This window comes from Betta splendens, chromosome 22 (assembly GCF_900634795.4).
Source record: "Betta splendens chromosome 22, fBetSpl5.4, whole genome shotgun sequence".
NCBI classification, from domain to species: Eukaryota; Metazoa; Chordata; class Actinopteri; order Anabantiformes; family Osphronemidae; genus Betta; species Betta splendens.
Genome location: NC_040900.2, coordinates 12,001,643 through 12,017,666, shown reverse-complemented (window position 1 = coordinate 12,017,666; position 16,024 = coordinate 12,001,643). Strand labels below are relative to the sequence as shown.

At 45.5% G+C, this 16,024-nt stretch overlaps 2 protein-coding genes across 4 annotated transcripts; one reads left to right on the top strand and one right to left on the bottom strand.

The window, feature by feature from the left end:
• Positions 1-16: 16 nt before the first annotated feature.
• Positions 17-7,609, bottom strand: gja10a (gap junction protein alpha 10 a). The gene is made up of 4 exons (XM_055505432.1): positions 7,450-7,609; positions 3,043-3,536; positions 1,013-2,395; positions 17-280 (listed from the first exon to the last, which is right to left on the bottom strand). Exons 3-4 carry the CDS (start codon positions 2,354-2,356, stop codon positions 242-244), a joined length of 1,383 nt encoding a protein of 460 aa, XP_055361407.1. The 5' UTR covers positions 2,357-2,395; positions 3,043-3,536; positions 7,450-7,609; the 3' UTR covers positions 17-241.
• On the top strand, positions 6,623-15,912 carry rragd (ras-related GTP binding D). Of its 3 annotated transcripts, none has more exons than XM_055505433.1 (8): positions 6,623-6,711; positions 6,804-7,049; positions 8,203-8,498; positions 8,700-8,899; positions 9,870-9,984; positions 11,818-11,960; positions 14,140-14,288; positions 15,181-15,912. In XM_055505433.1, exons 2-8 carry the CDS (start codon positions 6,944-6,946, stop codon positions 15,333-15,335), a joined length of 1,164 nt encoding a protein of 387 aa, XP_055361408.1. In that variant the 5' UTR covers positions 6,623-6,711; positions 6,804-6,943; the 3' UTR covers positions 15,336-15,912. The 3 variants fall into 3 exon arrangements, with proteins under 3 accessions (XP_055361408.1, XP_028994335.1, XP_040925084.1); XM_029138502.3 differs by lacking the exon at positions 6,623-6,711 and adding an exon at positions 7,248-7,324 and having other exon boundaries at positions 6,726-7,049; XM_041069150.2 differs by lacking the exon at positions 6,623-6,711 and having other exon boundaries at positions 6,726-7,049.
• Positions 15,913-16,024: the final 112 nt, after the last annotated feature.

Sequence of the window (16,024 nt, the reverse complement as noted above, 5' to 3'; positions counted from 1 at the left end):
AGTGTGTGTGGACACATCGTTTGCTGTTTTGTTAAGAAGCGTTTAATCCAGTGAGAATAGAAAGTATAGTTGCTGACGTAACCACTGTACACATACACAGGTTCTAATCGTCCTCCTTTGGTGCCGGTACGTAGGCTGCCTGGGTTTGGCCCCATGTGACTCGAGGGCTGGATCAATGTTGATGGCTGGAGCGCTGATACAGCTTCTCCATTGGTCGTGGTCCAACATGAGTCCCACAGCTTCACTTCTTCATGATAGAGGAGATGTCCAGGAACACACTCTGAGGAGACGAGACCAAGTCAACACGTCAGCAAGGATCCACACACACACACACACACACACACACACACACACACACACACACACACACACACACACACACACACACACACACACACACACACACACACACAGGCTGCACATGCTTCTCAAACAACAAAGTGGAAACTGATGTTTTCCTGACTATGACATAATTTCATGATTTCTCATGTTCAGAAGGAAAAACAAGCATTTCTCATCTCGTCTTTATGTTGTATGGTAAAATTGTATTTAAAGTTATTTCTCTGTATTAATTACTCTCTTAAATTTCATCTAATTATGCTTATATTGCCTATAAAGTTATGATCTATATATTACATATATTAATAGACAAATAAATGGTGCTTTTTAATTTGTGTATACGTTTGTGACCTTTTCATTTTTAAAATGACCTTGACTTTAATCATTTCTTGTCTACTACTACAAGCTACAATTACTAAAATATTTCTCTCTGTCTCGTCAGTTTGGTATGTTTTGTAAGTTTTGAAATTTTTGTTGTTGTTAATAGTTTGCGTGTTTGTGTGTTAGCTAGTCACATTGTTACTGTATTTTGAATTAAGACGTTTTGTTGCAGAAATTTGAGCCTGGCTCGGTCCAGTTTCTGAGGCTGGTTCCGTTCTCTGGCCTGTACTGTACATATGCACAGCCCACATTATGGACCGGAACAAATTACAAAGCTCTGCTCTTCACTTGCCATGGACATGCGTCGGCCTCCGGCAGGCGGCATCATGGGCATGTCTCCCTGCAGGGAGCCCAGCTCGTCGGACTCCTCCGAGCTGTGCATGGATTGGCTGGTGGAGGCGCTGATGGAGGACAGGCTCTCGGACGGGGGCCTGATCATGAAGCTGGTCTTCCGGGGGTTGGGGATGAGGACCTCGCTCTCCGCCGACTCCCTTCGCTCGCTGTCATGCAGGGGCCGTAATGCGTCGCTGGACAGCAGAGCTTCCAGGTGTCCTTCATGGGACGCCTCCCTCTCCTGACTGTCCTCGTCGAGAGGAGAGGCCCAGGGCAGGTGTGGGTTCAACACAGAGGCACGGTTCAGGTCAGACCTGGGTGGAATCCTGGGCTCAGGGCAAATGTAGCTCATTTGTCTTTGGTCCACGTGAGCCACACTGTTGTGCCTCGAGACGTCCTGGCTGTCTCTGAGTCCTGAGCTGTAGTGAGGCAGCTTCACGTCTTCCTCTGGAATCACTTCGAAGGTTTGAGTCAAAGGCCCGTTGTGAGGTGATACGTTGCTCATGACACAAAGCTGAGACTTCTTCCTGGGAGTCTTGTAAATGAAACTGTCATCCTCCGCGAACCTCTCTCCGTACAGTGTTCGTTGGATTTTCCTGATGCCCAGATGGGATATTTCCAGGATGTTGAGGAAAAGCGACACACCGGCAATAACGATCATGAAGACCATGAAGATGGTCTTCTCCGTGGGCCTGGAAATGTAACAGTCTACGCTGTTTGGGCAGGGCAGCCTCTCACACTTGTAGAGCGGCTCCAGGTGAACACCGTAGAGCAGGTACTGGCCCATGATGAAGCAGACCTCCACCACCGAGCGGGTCAGGATATGAATGATATAGGTTCTGAGGAGAGAACCTCTGAGCGGAGCCTTCTTCACCCTCCTCTGCTCGTCTAGCTTCCTCAGCTCCCGCTCCATGCGCTTGTGCTCCTCCAGCGCCAGCTCGGCCTCGTCCAGCTCCTCCTTCAGCTGGGCCCGTCTGCGGTGCCGCTCCTTCTCCAGCCCTCGGATGCAGTAGAGGGCGTGGCCCATGTAGACCAGCGACGGCGCCGACACGAAGATCACCTGCAGGACCCAGAAGCGGATGAGGGAGATGGGGAAGGCACGGTCGTAGCACACGGCCTTGCAGCCTGGCTGCTCGGTGTTGCAGACGAACTCGGACTGCTCGTCGTCCCACACGTCCTCGGCGGCGGCTCCCAGAATCAGCATGCGGAAGATGAAGAGGATGGTGAGCCAGATCTTGCCCACGATGGTGGAATGAATGTGGACCTCCTCTAGGATGCTGCCCAGGAGGTTCCAGTCACCCATGGTCAGGTTCTCCCCTCTTCACTGCCTCATGTCCTCAAACTGTGGAGCAACAGCGCACAGCGTTAGTCGGTCCTTCAGAGCCGCAGACAGGATTTAACATTGGAGGCCACGCACGCTAGCTGTGATAGAGCTAAACCCAGAGTGATTGCACTTCACTGCACAGAAACGGGCTCCTGCAGCTGATCATCACCATCACACAGTCAGACAGTCTAAGGGTTTGTTTAGACCATGAAAACCAGGTAAAACTAGTTAGTTAGTTTACAGTTACAGCGGGTTCTTGATACCAACAGGCAGCTCTGCTCCACCAGCAACGATTACATCATCACAACAGTCCCGGTGTCTAACACGCGTTCCACTGAAAAGCTTTTCGGGCCACAGACACAGGAACTGTCTCGTCCTATTCTAGACCCTAGAACTATGTCGGCGCAGAAGCAGCTGAGCCAGGACGGAGCGGGTCTGTCTGACATAACAGAAGAACATCTGCTCCCCCCTCATACAGACCTTTTAGAAGTCTTCTTCTAAAAGGTCTGTAGAGTCAGAAGACTGTTTGAACTCAGCGGAACTTCCTCTTCCCAACACTACATCCACTAAACATTCACATTCAGGCCACTGGTCAGAGCTGTTTCACGGGAGGATGACATAACAATCCATGGTTCCCCTCAGAACAACCATGGAGCTTCACTTACTTTGGCTCTTGATACACTTCATGCTTCAGGCGTCCAGACACTGACGCTGTCTCTATGTCTACCCCATGGAGGTGTTGGACGTCCTCTTGGTGCGGTCCGGCTTAGGTCCACATCCCTCTGCTCCCTGGACTGTGTCTCTGTGCGGCTCCTCTGCTGGGAGTGCTCTCCCGTGTTCCATGCAGGGTTCACAGGATGTGAGCATCGATCGGCTCCCGACGGGACACGGCCTCCCACCCATCTCCCCTCTCCCACGCCAGCAGGCCAGCTCCAACCAGTGCTGTCAATATCATCCTCTCTGACAGGGAGAAGTGATATTTGTTTATGAATGCATGTTTAGGGTGGGCCTGCTTCTGGAGTGCTCAACAGAAAGATGTTACTGAGGCGGCTCACGAGTCTCCATGTAGACGAGGTTGTTGTCATTCGGATGACATATGGTCCAATGCAGGAAATGTGTCCTTCCTTTCAGCAAGACAGACTGCAACCATCCACCAGCCCTGGAAGGAGAGTCCAGGAGCTGAACTACCGAAGCAGCCATAGACCAGGATACTTATTAAAGGTTTATATATCATGTTGGGACCATACAAAAGTCAGGACAATGGCCGAGCCAGGCGCCAAGCTGGAAGTACAGTATGTGAGAGGTTCCAAATACTCCCAACATCCACAGTTTCTACCAGTGGGACTCATCAGGTCATGAGGTCATCCACCGTGTGGACTGGAGCACTACTGAGATGCTTATCCTGAATGTTTACATCCAGTCTGTGTCCAGTCTCTTAACATCAGTCTGCATTCTATTCATTCTCATAACTTACTGTGAGAGCTTAATAGCTGTTTCTTATTGGCCCGTGTCTGTGAGGCTTTTTCTCTGTCTTTACTCATTACAAAGTGTTTGCTCCACTTCTTCATGTTAAACTGCTGCTCTGAGGGGAGCGTTGCACATTGTATCAGTAGCTCTGTGGTGATACCATGACATGACTGTTATCTACACTGGCTTCACTCAGCTGCTGCTTCTTATCCTGAGCAAAAAGCCAGGATGGGTTTAGTGGAACAGGTCGAACCAGGATGACTTTTAAAAATAGAATACATCAGACGGCCAGAGGCACTAGAGGCTCAAGAGGCAGAGCAGCAACCAGGGTTTGATCCCTAGCTTCCCTGGTCATTGGTCAAGTTCACACCCTGAAACACCTCAGTGTGTGTGTGTGTGTGTGTGTGTGTGTGTGTGTGTGTGTGTGTCTGTGTGTGTGTGTGTGTGTCTGTGTGTGTCTGTGTGTGTGTGTGTTTTGCAGGTCCACCTAATTACAATTCAGTCAACATGAAACCAGTCTCCATAGCAACTAGACTGGCCTTAACTCATCCTAACTAATCCCTCACCGGGGTTTTGTGTAATAAGCCTCTGATGTGTATTTTGTGATGACTAGGCAGATGAGTTTGTTTAGCCCAGAATGCACTGCTCTATGTCAGAATCCTTTTAAAAATAGCACAATGCAGACACAGGCCGGACTTTTAATGTATTGAGTGCTGACACTGTGCTGCTCAGAGTAAAGCAATAGTACATATTACCGGCTTGATCTGAGAGCTGGTGTTTGGCTGCATAAAATGACCAGCTGTGCCTAGAGGGCCTTTAATTAGGTTTCCATCGCGCTCTGACACAGTCAATGGTGCATTGATTTGATTTTCCCTTCAGAAGCTGCGGCTGTGGTCGCTGAGGCCAAATGCCACACCAGGATCATTGGGTTACACAACCAGCAGCTTCACTCAGCTGACTGACAGCTGAGCAGTGGGCGGGACCTGGTTCTAGGTTAACCACTAGCCTCCTGTTTGTGTTGGCTTAGTCCTAGTGGGGACTGTCAATGTATTTATGGTCCCAGCGGAAGTAAGACTACTACAACAAAGCAACTAAACAACAAAGTGAAGCAACATTTACTATTTATGTTCATTTATACCGAAATCCTAGAGTTCAGAGCAGAGCACACGTGCTGCTTTGACTTGGACTTTTACAACAGAACCTAATAAAGCGACCAGTTAGTGTCAACAGCAGAACGTCTATCTGTCTTTTGATTTGTACTTTGGTTTATATTCAATAGTATCTGGAAGAGAACGAGTAATACAAGCTTAAGAACAGTCGCTCACTCTGCCTCTAGTGTGATGCAGGCTCCCTCCACCAAAACTACCGAGCACAGTCTGTCACAAGAGGCAGATGTCTGTACCATCTGTAACGTGAGGCTGTGTCTGATCGGTCTGTCGCTCTCTGCTGTAATAATCTATGTACTATAACTGAATATATGTGTTAGTGGAGTCATGTCCGATCTTTGTCCAGTTGTTTACTGCACTGATCACTGCTCCACCTGGTGGATCAATCCTCCCTCACCCAACTCCCACACAGCACATGTAGGCTGCTAACACTCATTAGATCCATCGTTTGGATATGACTCACACATCTTAACAATCTCCTACATTACTAGTGTTTCCTACGTCAGGAAACAGCTGATTTGTGGAGGCAGCTCATGTAGACTGGAAATAAGGAGGATTTATTCCAGCCTATGATTAGTGATGATTTGTTTTGACTTTTTTACATTAAGAGAGGCCCATTATACAAAACTAGTAAAGGGATTAAGTCAGGATTTATGTCCGGACTGAACTTGACTTGGATGCAGTTAGCAGAATCAGTTACCATGGAGACACATGTGTTGTGTTGCCTTCGATTAAATAAAACAAAATTTTAAATATGCCGAAAAACATTAATTATTTAGTCCAGAGTTAAAGCTGAATGACGCTACTGTGGAGATTTATTGTGTGAAGGTATCATGAAGGTTCAGGCTCTAGGTTCTTTTGATATTGTTATATCTACTATTTATTTCTATCTACATCATTTGTACTGTAGCTCTCTTCACGACAGAGACACAGGTCGGTTCATTTATAACGGGCGTTCATTCTCCTGTTTCTCCATCGCGTTACCACGCCTTCACGCCATTACCACGCCGTAAGAACGTGTTGGCCGCTTGCCGTGGTAGTTCCTCGTTAAACTTAGAACCTGCAACTTGTAGCAGAGCCTCGTGTGAGTTGTCTGCTCACCTGCAATCTAATAGGAGATCTCTGCGCAATCTCTTCCCGCTAACTCTACGTGCTCTCGCGAGACTTCGGGATTTCTTACAAACTATGCTGCTCATTTCAAAAAAATATAGAGTACCGACATTTAGATCAAGTTAAATATTCACATAATACATATACTTAATCAATTTACACACTTCACATGCCCATAGAACAGCACTTACGTGGTTAAACTGGAAAAATAATAAGAAATCCTTGATTACATATAACAGCAAATTGTTGAGTTGAAGATGCAGTGTCAGAAGTTAAGTTGAGTTGGCACAGTACAACGCTATGAGTAGAGTGAGTAGTGTATGGAGTCATGGGAATAATTATTGCACATTATATTAATATTTCACAAGTTTACACAAGTATTGCACTGAAAAGGGTGTCAACATAACCACTGATGCAGTGGGTGAGTTATGGGTCAGGAGGTAATTAAATGTGCACCAGAAAGTTTCAAATACACACTACCACATACTTTTGTTAATATAGTTAATGATGAATGGATTTTGAAGGAACAACTCAGTGCACCACCAACTGAACCAGCAACTGTGCCAAAGACGGACCCAGTGACTCGCAGCGGTTCGTTGTCCGCCTCCACCTGCCGGTTGTAAATAACGATCAGTCACAGAAGTTGAAGACACTTGAACACAACATTCTGTGTTTTATTGCAGTCCAGTTCGGAGCCTGTTCGACAGAACTGCAGCTTTATATCCTGGAGCTTCTGTCTCCGCGTATCGGGTAACAACGAGCCTAATTTGGACCGAACCGGCGGCTCCACGTTAGAAGCGTCGAGGACGGACCGAGACGAGACATGAGTGTAACAACCGACAGAGCGTCGGTGCTGCGGGAGGAGGAGGCGGACGGAGCGCTGGGGAACTACGACGACGACGACGGAGACGGCGTGGAGGCCGACGGAGGTACACACACACACACACACACACACACACACACACACACACACACACACACAGCTAACTGTCCCGTTAGCCCTTTAGTTTAGCAGTTTGGCGGTTGTGCGTTTGCTGTGCTACATGCTATGTTGTGTTTCATGTGGTTTCTATTGTGCTTGTTCAGTATCATTTTGTAAAAAGTGGTCTCCCTTATATCCGTCTTAGAGGTCGAACAGGAAGCCATTGTAACGTGTTCTCAACTTTGTTTCCCGGTAATATTCTACAGCAGCGGAGTGATGTGTGTAAGTAAGTTATATTTTTAAATGTGTTATTTATTCCTTGCGGGTCGTGTTGTTCTACTTCGTATTAGGTAATTGTTAGTTTTGGTATTATTTTCACATTATTGTGTGTTAAAACTGATAGAGACCTGCTTCTTCTGGAGGATCTTCTCTGTCATATTCTGACATCAGGTTTGTCAGCTGGTGTCCAGAAGATGGATGGAGCAGCTCTGCACGTGACTATATATTATCTGTAACAGTGACTCAGATCACTACACTGGTTCATAAAACCATGTTGTTGCAGTCCACTTTTCAGCTGGTGACTAACAGCTGTTGGTAAAGTCTGGAGGTGGAGCAGGATGGGAGGGGTGAGGAGAGTGGGCGTGGCTAAGGCCAGGAAACCCTCAAGTCAGCTGTGATGCCTTGAAAGGCCTCTGTTGTTGTACTGTTTTGAGGTGTAATGGGTTAATATTAGCTTAGTTGTGAAAAAGGACCACTTGTTGTGAACATGGCTATTTGGAGGCTGTGAAGAGGGAAAAGTCCTGCACACGTGCTCGTACACGTGTCCATCCAGTGTGTTATCTGCTGTGGATGTCAGCTCAGGAGTCGCTCGCTCGCCTCCGCCTGCTCTTTTCTCTCACCCATACCACATGAGAACTTCACTGCCAAGTTCAGAACCTATCAATGCCACAGTACCAGCGCCATCTGCTGTTTTTTTGTACAGCATCAACACGTCAGTGTGTGAAACTAAGCACACCTGTCAAATAAACTAAGGTTTTAAATTTGATTTATTATTTCTGCCCATATGTTCATCATTATTCATTTCTGTTTTTTCCATTATTTTGTCACCACCACCATTTTCTGTGAGTTTAGTTACGTGATATGCCGTCTTTCATGTGCAGAGATGGGTTTCACTGACTCTCTGAGTGGAGAGGTCAAACCTCGGATCCTGTTGATGGGCCTGCGCCGCAGTGGGAAGTCCTCCATCCAGAAGGTGGTTTTTCATAAAATGTCCCCCAATGAAACCCTGTTTCTGGAGAGCACCAACAAGATCTGCAGGGAGGAGGTCTCCAGCAGTTCCTTCGTCAGCTTCCAGATCTGGGACTTCCCAGGACAGATTGACTTCTTTGATCCCACATTCGACTACGAAATGATTTTCAGAGGCACTGGAGCGCTTATATTTGTCATTGACTCACAGGTCAGATCACAGGACCTCGCTTCTATGAAAGCTCCACTACTATGCACAATCCACACAATTTCTATGATGCTAGAGTTCTATTTAGGGTCTGTATTCACACAGCTTCACACAAAGAGCTTCTCCTGACATGACACAGCACAAAACAAAGACAAATCTGGACTCAGCCTAAGTAGCTTAACAATTGTGTGCTCTTTTTCTCAGGACGACTACGTGGAAGCTCTGAGCAGGCTGCACCTCACGGTGACCAGGGCCTACAAAGTGAACCCACATATCAACTTCGAGGTGTTCATTCACAAAGTGGATGGTCTGTCCGACGACCACAAAATCGAGAAGCAGAGGGACATTCACAAACGAGCTAACGACGATCTGACAGACGCCGGCCTCGAACACATCCACCTTAGGTGAGATCCGTCAGAGAGGCTTGATCAGAAATGAGTTTCCAGTAGACGGTAGTTTTAGTGATTAGAGGTCATCTGTTTGGAACGATGATTCGTTTAGAAACCAGTTCAGATGTTACAGCTACATACAAACAGCAGGGGTCCATCCCAGAGAATCAACAGCCTATGTGGTTGTGTGGCTCTAGCCGGCTCCAGGCCCTAATGCTTATGAGGACTAATGGGTGGAGGCTGAAACGTCCTTACATCACTTTTCCCAGTAATAATGATGTCTTTGGGTCCAGCAGGATAATGATGATAATGACAGCAAACCCAAGATTATTAGTGAACTGTACGCTAATGCTTCATTCTTAGCTGCCACTAGGACGCATCATGTTTGCAGCAGGACACATGAGCAAAGTGTTGCTCCACAAAAAAGCTTTGTTTTTGCTTCATTTCTCATTAGTTAAATATCCAGAGCATGTAATGATGAAAAATAATTTAAGTAAGTAATTAGTAATTTAATATTGAGAGCTGTGTGTGTGTGTGTGTGTGTGTGTATAGGAGCAGAGGGATGGATGCAGAGACAGAGACAAACCTAAGCAGAGCACAAACACAAGTATAACAGAATCATACACAGCCTATCCTGAGTGACTGTGTCTATACCTGAGTGGGTGTAATATATATTTGGCCATGTTTGTAATAATATGGTGAACTACTGCACTGCATAATGATGAGGACAAATTTAAATTGACTGACATTAATAATGAGCACGCGAATGTTGTGCTTCCGTTGTGCCGTGCTCAGAAATAGAGCCAGCGCCTACAGAGCAGAGAGACTTTGTTTGTTCCCACAGGGAGGAGACAGAGATTTGTTTGAAGCAGTCACTGCAAATACAAATGAAGAATCATTGTCCTTTAATAGAGAAACAACTTAAGGCCTAATTAAGACACACTGATCAATGCTCAAGCTGTTCTGCTCTCCTCTGTCTCCACAGCTTCTATCTGACCAGCATATATGACCACTCTATATTTGAGGCATTCAGTAAAGTGGTCCAGAAGCTCATCCCACAGCTGCCAACTCTAGAAAACCTGCTCAACATCTTCATATCTGTGAGTAAAGCTGCTGCTGTGGCGCTGCACCCTACTGTGCTGCTTGTACTGTCTGATCCAGTCAGTAGGTGGCGATGGTGCATAGCAGTGATACGGGTGCTTCACATTGCGCTAATGCAGTCTTGCATGCTTTTAGTCACAGAAGCACATGTGTGTTGTTTTCACTGGAAGCTGAGATGAGATAGATGCTGAAACCACCCATTCAATAAAATGAGCTACTGCATGCATGACGCCTTACGCACATGTTCAGGGACTGCAGCATATTTGCATAAAGAATCAATGATACAATCAATAAACAATATTTGCTTCATGAACATATTGCATCTCTTCATGTTTTTTGTATGAAGCTTGGACAAGCATGTGGAGAATGTGTTTATTTTAAACACACAACCACTATAACGTAAAAATAACAATCAGTAGTAAATAAAACATCACTATAATCCTGATAGTAGCTACAGGAAAAGTATGGCCAGGAGCCAGTATCTATGTATCTATGTATCTTTGATTTCCTTTTCCACTGCCCTGCTCTGACTTCAACTAAATAATTTCTACTATTAGTTAATCTTGCTCTTCTGCTTATGTGTGGCACTGTTGTTTACTCTCATGTTATAGTACACCCTTTTTAACCCCAGCCCTTCTTAGACTGAGCTCCAGCTCAGACACCAGCCTCACAAAGTGAATGTTCCCCCGCATTTAAATGTCAGCTGGGCGCCTGACAGATGCTCTTAATAATAAACAAATATTTTTTCTTTAAATTCAACCACTTCAGAGCAGTGATGTTTTTGATGTGGTACCAGCCACGCTTGACCTACTCCACGTTTACAGTGTTACTATATAATCAATATTATGCTATTACTTCTTGTCAGTATCATTGAATTCAAAGCCACATACAGTAACAGACCTTCTTCTAGAGTCTGTATGAAGGATGTGACCTAAGAAGACAGTCTTGGATTAATCAGTGGAAGGTGGAGTTGAAAGATGCAGTAGAGCTGCTTTAACTAAGGATCAACATAATTAACATTATTATTATAGTTACAACAACATTATTAACCTAATTTATATTACATTCTGTATGTTTGTAGGTGGGTCCGCATGAAATCTAATGTTTATTGACTTAGCCATGTGATGAAGCCTCTAGAGCCTCTGAAGCTTCTGGAGCCTCTGGAGCCTCTGAACAGCCACTGGTAACTGTTTACCAGCGACTGTTGCTGCGCTATACATATACTGCTTATATATATCTCACTAGACACGTAGACAGGTATAGGTCCAGTGAGGACAATCTGGTTGGCGGATTGAATGAAAGCGCATCAGAAGCAGCTTCCTTTGAAAACAGACGCGTTGCATATGTTTATTGAAGGCGGTGTCTGGGACAGTTGTGCTTCTCATGTGGTAAAACAGACGCTGAGCAGAGCAGGAACATCGGATAGAACGAACCACATCAATGTATTTTGGCTGAGTGACAACCTGAGACAGTGTCCCAGACTCAGACTGTGGTTTTAGTGGTTTACATTTAAAAGTGACACAATGTCACATCACCATAACCTCATTGGCTATGATTCTGAGATTAACAATGATTTAAAGCATTTGAAACATTTGATCATTTACCTTCTTTTGGACTCCTCTGCAAGTTTGGTTTTATTTGCAACTGTTTTTGTTAAATCTGTATGTTTCCCTAATGTAATAGGTGCATGTAAAAAGGTGATGTGACTGAAGCTGGAGGCACCATCTGTCTGTATCATGATCACTGACAGGGTGGGGTTGACTCCTAACCACTGAGCTGATCAGCCATCGACCTCTGAGTGTCGCGTTTGTCTCGTTTGTCTCGTTTGTCAGAACTCGGGCATTGAGAAGGCCTTCCTGTTCGACGTGGTCAGCAAGATTTACATCGCAACAGACAGCAGCCCGGTGGACGTGCAGACGTACGAGCTGTGCTGTGACATGATCGATGTGGTCATTGACATCTCCTGCATTTACAGGTCAGTCACTGACTCACCGGCAAACTGTTCCACCGTGATGAGATGGTGCTGAGGGTCAATGCCAGGCTGTCATGGGCACCGCTGTCTCCTCCTGTCTCTGGGTGTGTCCTGTTGTCTTCTCGTGTCTCTTCCTGTCTCCTGCTATTTCCTGTTGTCTTCTCTTGCCTCCTGGTTTCTCCTTCTATCTCCTTGTGTTTCGTCCCACCTCCTGTTGTTTCCTGGTGTCTGCTTCTGCCTCCTGTTGTCTCCTCCTGTCTCCCGTTGTGTCCTGCTGACTCCTTTCTCCTACCCTCTACTGGCGTCTCCTTTCATCTCTTCCTCTCTCCTGGTGTCTGGTTCTACCACATACTAGCTACAAGTAACAGGAGAAAACAACACAAACCTGAAAACAATGAGTCTGGGTCTAATTTGGGGTTTGTCTGGCTTTTGGTGAAGGATGAATTGATACCTTTACTATTTATCTAACTTGCGTCTCCCTTTATGTTTTTTGAGCATCCAGGTGGTTTGGCAACGTGAAGTTACTGTTGCAGAGATATTTTGCATTTACTGTTTGTTTGTCCTGCTCTACTTTCTAATGAGAAACGTCTTAAAAAAGAAGGAAGGGCCTTGAAGTGAGGAGCTGAGAGAGTTGAAATCACTGCTAATGTCTGAACACATTCCGCTGGTCTACTCCTACTGTGCTTATCCATCCCATCCCTAAATCGGTGTATTTTTGTAGGCTGCCATTGGTTTTAGCATGTCAGAGGCCGTAGCAGCCTCTGCTCTGTGCGGACACTACATAGGTAGTAGCTGTACACAAAAGCAGCAAATCTACTTTCAGGCCAGTTGCTGTTCTGCACATGTAGCTGCATCATAAATCTGTCTGCCATGTATTCCCTCAGGGAACAACTGGCCACCTGCTGTCAATCAACCACCAACAGATAAGCCCCTCAAGCTGCTGCCAGTCACTGCAGCCGACGGAGCTAAGGAGGCTTTTGTCTGCATCTGTTAACGACACAAATCAACAGTAATAAAAACCCCATGACCACGAAGTGCTTTATAGCCAAAACACGTTTAGAATGTGTACAACTGAAATCAAGTGAAATACAGAATTTTTCCATCCGTCTGTGGAAGTTAACTGTTTTGTTCCACTGATCATCTTTGTGGTTAGGGCTCTATAGGTTGTTAGTGTCAGTTTGTTGCGTGTTGTCTGCATAGTTTTTATGTAACTTTTGTTTATCCTTATGAGCCCCCTCTGAGCCTCCTGTGACTTTTCCTGCTGATCTGTGGAGGAAGATACTCTAAGCTGCTCGTATCCAGGATCTTGTCCAGTCATAAAAGTGTGAGAGCGAGAACACAGGTCGACAGTGAATCGAGAGCTTGTCCTTTTGGCTTAGCTCCCCTCTGTAAATCATAATAGTTAAATGATAGTGGATGGGGTAAATGCAGAGGACAGCTTTTGTCTTGTACACAACTAATGACAAAGTTGAATCTACTGTAAGTCTTTCTTTTTTTGAAGTGACAATAATGATACAAATTCTGGCATGATGAACATTGTTCCAGGTGAATTCGTAGGAGCTCCAGTTAACCACCGAGTTACTGTAACGTGAGTGTAGGTGGTATGAGAACCTGAGCTGCCTGGAGACGTGGCCTGAAGAGGCCGGTTTGAAGTGGCTGCTGAGCCTCTGATCACTCTGATTACGCCTGTTTCTTTTACTGAAGGCAGCCGGTGATGTGGTGTGGGTGATGCATGTGTGTACATGGTTTTTGTTTGCAGTGAAACAGTCATGACAAGTAGAAACCAGGAAGGAACAGTCCTCCGGGTGATCCGTTCAGGTTCACAGTGTCCTGCTCTGCTCGACCCGGCTTCACGTCCAACCTACTCTGCTATTGCAATAATTAAATCAGACGGTAGCTGTGTCATCGGTGCTGTGAGCTGCTCTTAAAATCTGTTCAGAGCAAGATACAGTAACAGCTCATAATGGTTAATGGGCTGGAGGGAGGAGAGACCAGCTCCACTGTAACAGACAGTGGTGGAGGAGCAGGGGGGAGGATTCTGACTGGAGCGCTGAGGGACTGGACTAATTAGCACAATGTAGAAAGGAAAGGAGGAAGCCCATACATATGTAACATAGAGCCATAGAAATGTGCATCATAGACTGTAAACACACTCAGTACAGGTGTCTGTGTTTCCCCTCAGTCTGGCCGACAGTGAGGCTGGTTTACCCTACGACAAGGAGTCTATGGCCATCATCCACCTGAACAACACCACCGTCATGTACTTGAAGGAGGTCACCAAGTTCCTCGCCATGGTCTGCTTCCTACGCAGGGAGAGCTTCGAGAGGAAAGGTCAGTAAGTGGACACGTCACAAAGTCCCTCATGCTCTGCTGCAGGTGAGTTTTATCACATGGTACAACTTCACTGTTTGGCAGAAACATGTTTGGATCAGCATTTAACTGCAGCCATTAAATTGTGAGTACAAACATTGTGTCAGAAGTATGTAGTTTATTCAGAAATGTCAACACTAGAAAAGGTCACTTCAGAAGAAATTCCATGTGAGAGCTTCTCTGTTGCTGCTGTCGGCTCACAGGCAGGCAACATCAGAAAGTTGACTAAGACAAATGAATTATTAAAAATGAGAGAAAAGACAAATCTGACAAAAATCGAGACGCAACAATATGAACAAAGAGTGGGTTAACCTCCAGTGGAGTCACACATTGGAAACTGGGGTCACTGGTGTCGTTGTACAGTACAACCAGTATAAACTGCATTCTGACAGATTCTATGTTGAACAGCAAGGTTCTGTTGGGAAGTTGAAGGGAAGCATCCACATACTGAAGCTTTGTTCTTTGTTCAGACAGACAGGGTTGTTGTACAACAGGGACCTAATGTGATTGATTAGAAACCAGAAGAATTAGTTCTCACATTTTGTCGTGACACTCCAAATGTCAAGGCTTGTTTGGAAGCAGTTTTACCAGACGTGTGGTCAGTTGGGAGCATGTTCTGTAAATTATAATCTACAAGTAATTAATGAGAAGATCCAGTGCTGGGTCTGTGTCTGAACAGGAAATGGAGCTGGGAAACTTTTACTTTTGGTTACAACATCCTAGTCACACATATAACAGATAAATATATTATAATAATCTATATAATCTATCTAAATAATAATATGAGTAACAAAGTTGTGGTTCATTAAATGCCACCTATTACCTTACGTTTTCTTCTCTCTGTGCCTCACAGGACTGATTGACTACAACTTCCACTGCTTGAAGAAGGCCATCCAGGAGGTTTTTGACGTTCGAGTAAAGGTTCAGCAGAATCGGAAACTCCTCAGTCAGAGGAGGTGGAGCAGCCTGACTAAGACTAATGCAGTGTTAAGCAGCCCCCACTCATGACTGGAGATATCGAGTGTACTTCAGCTTCACTGTGAACAAAGCAGAGCTCCGTCCTCGTCCAGAGCGCTCATTCTTTTAATCCCCCTATCGCACACGGACAACACATTACTCATACCAGACCACGAAAGGGTCACTGAAGCAAACCTGGGAGCCTTGAGAGTCATCATGTCCCGTTATAACTTCACCACATATTAACAGCAGGGGATTTGTGCGAGTTGAACAGCTGTTTGGAGAGATTACCCTTGACTAAGTGCACTAGAGGAAAAAATAGACTGAGGGTATAAAAAGCTGTGTGGGGTCTGCAGAGAGCATGTGTCACCGAGTGTGGCTGCTTCACAAGGCAGCAACAACCACCATGTGAGTACGATGTCGCCATGTAAAGTTCTGTATATGACTCTGCTCATGTGATGCTCTGGAACGAATCGGAGGCGGCGGAGCCAGCAACCGTTCTGACTGAGCAGCGCCGAACATTTGACTGATGTTGAGACAGGAAAGCAGAGATCAGTAAAATCGAATGGGTTATCATCAAAGCAAACATTAAAAGCAATGAGATGCTGTGAGATTGTAAGAACTCAAACCAGATTCGTGTTTGATTCGTGAGACACGGCCACATAAACCACGCACCACAATCCACCAGGAGCACGTAAATTAAGCCAAACAACAACAGTGCAACAACTAGATTTCATTGC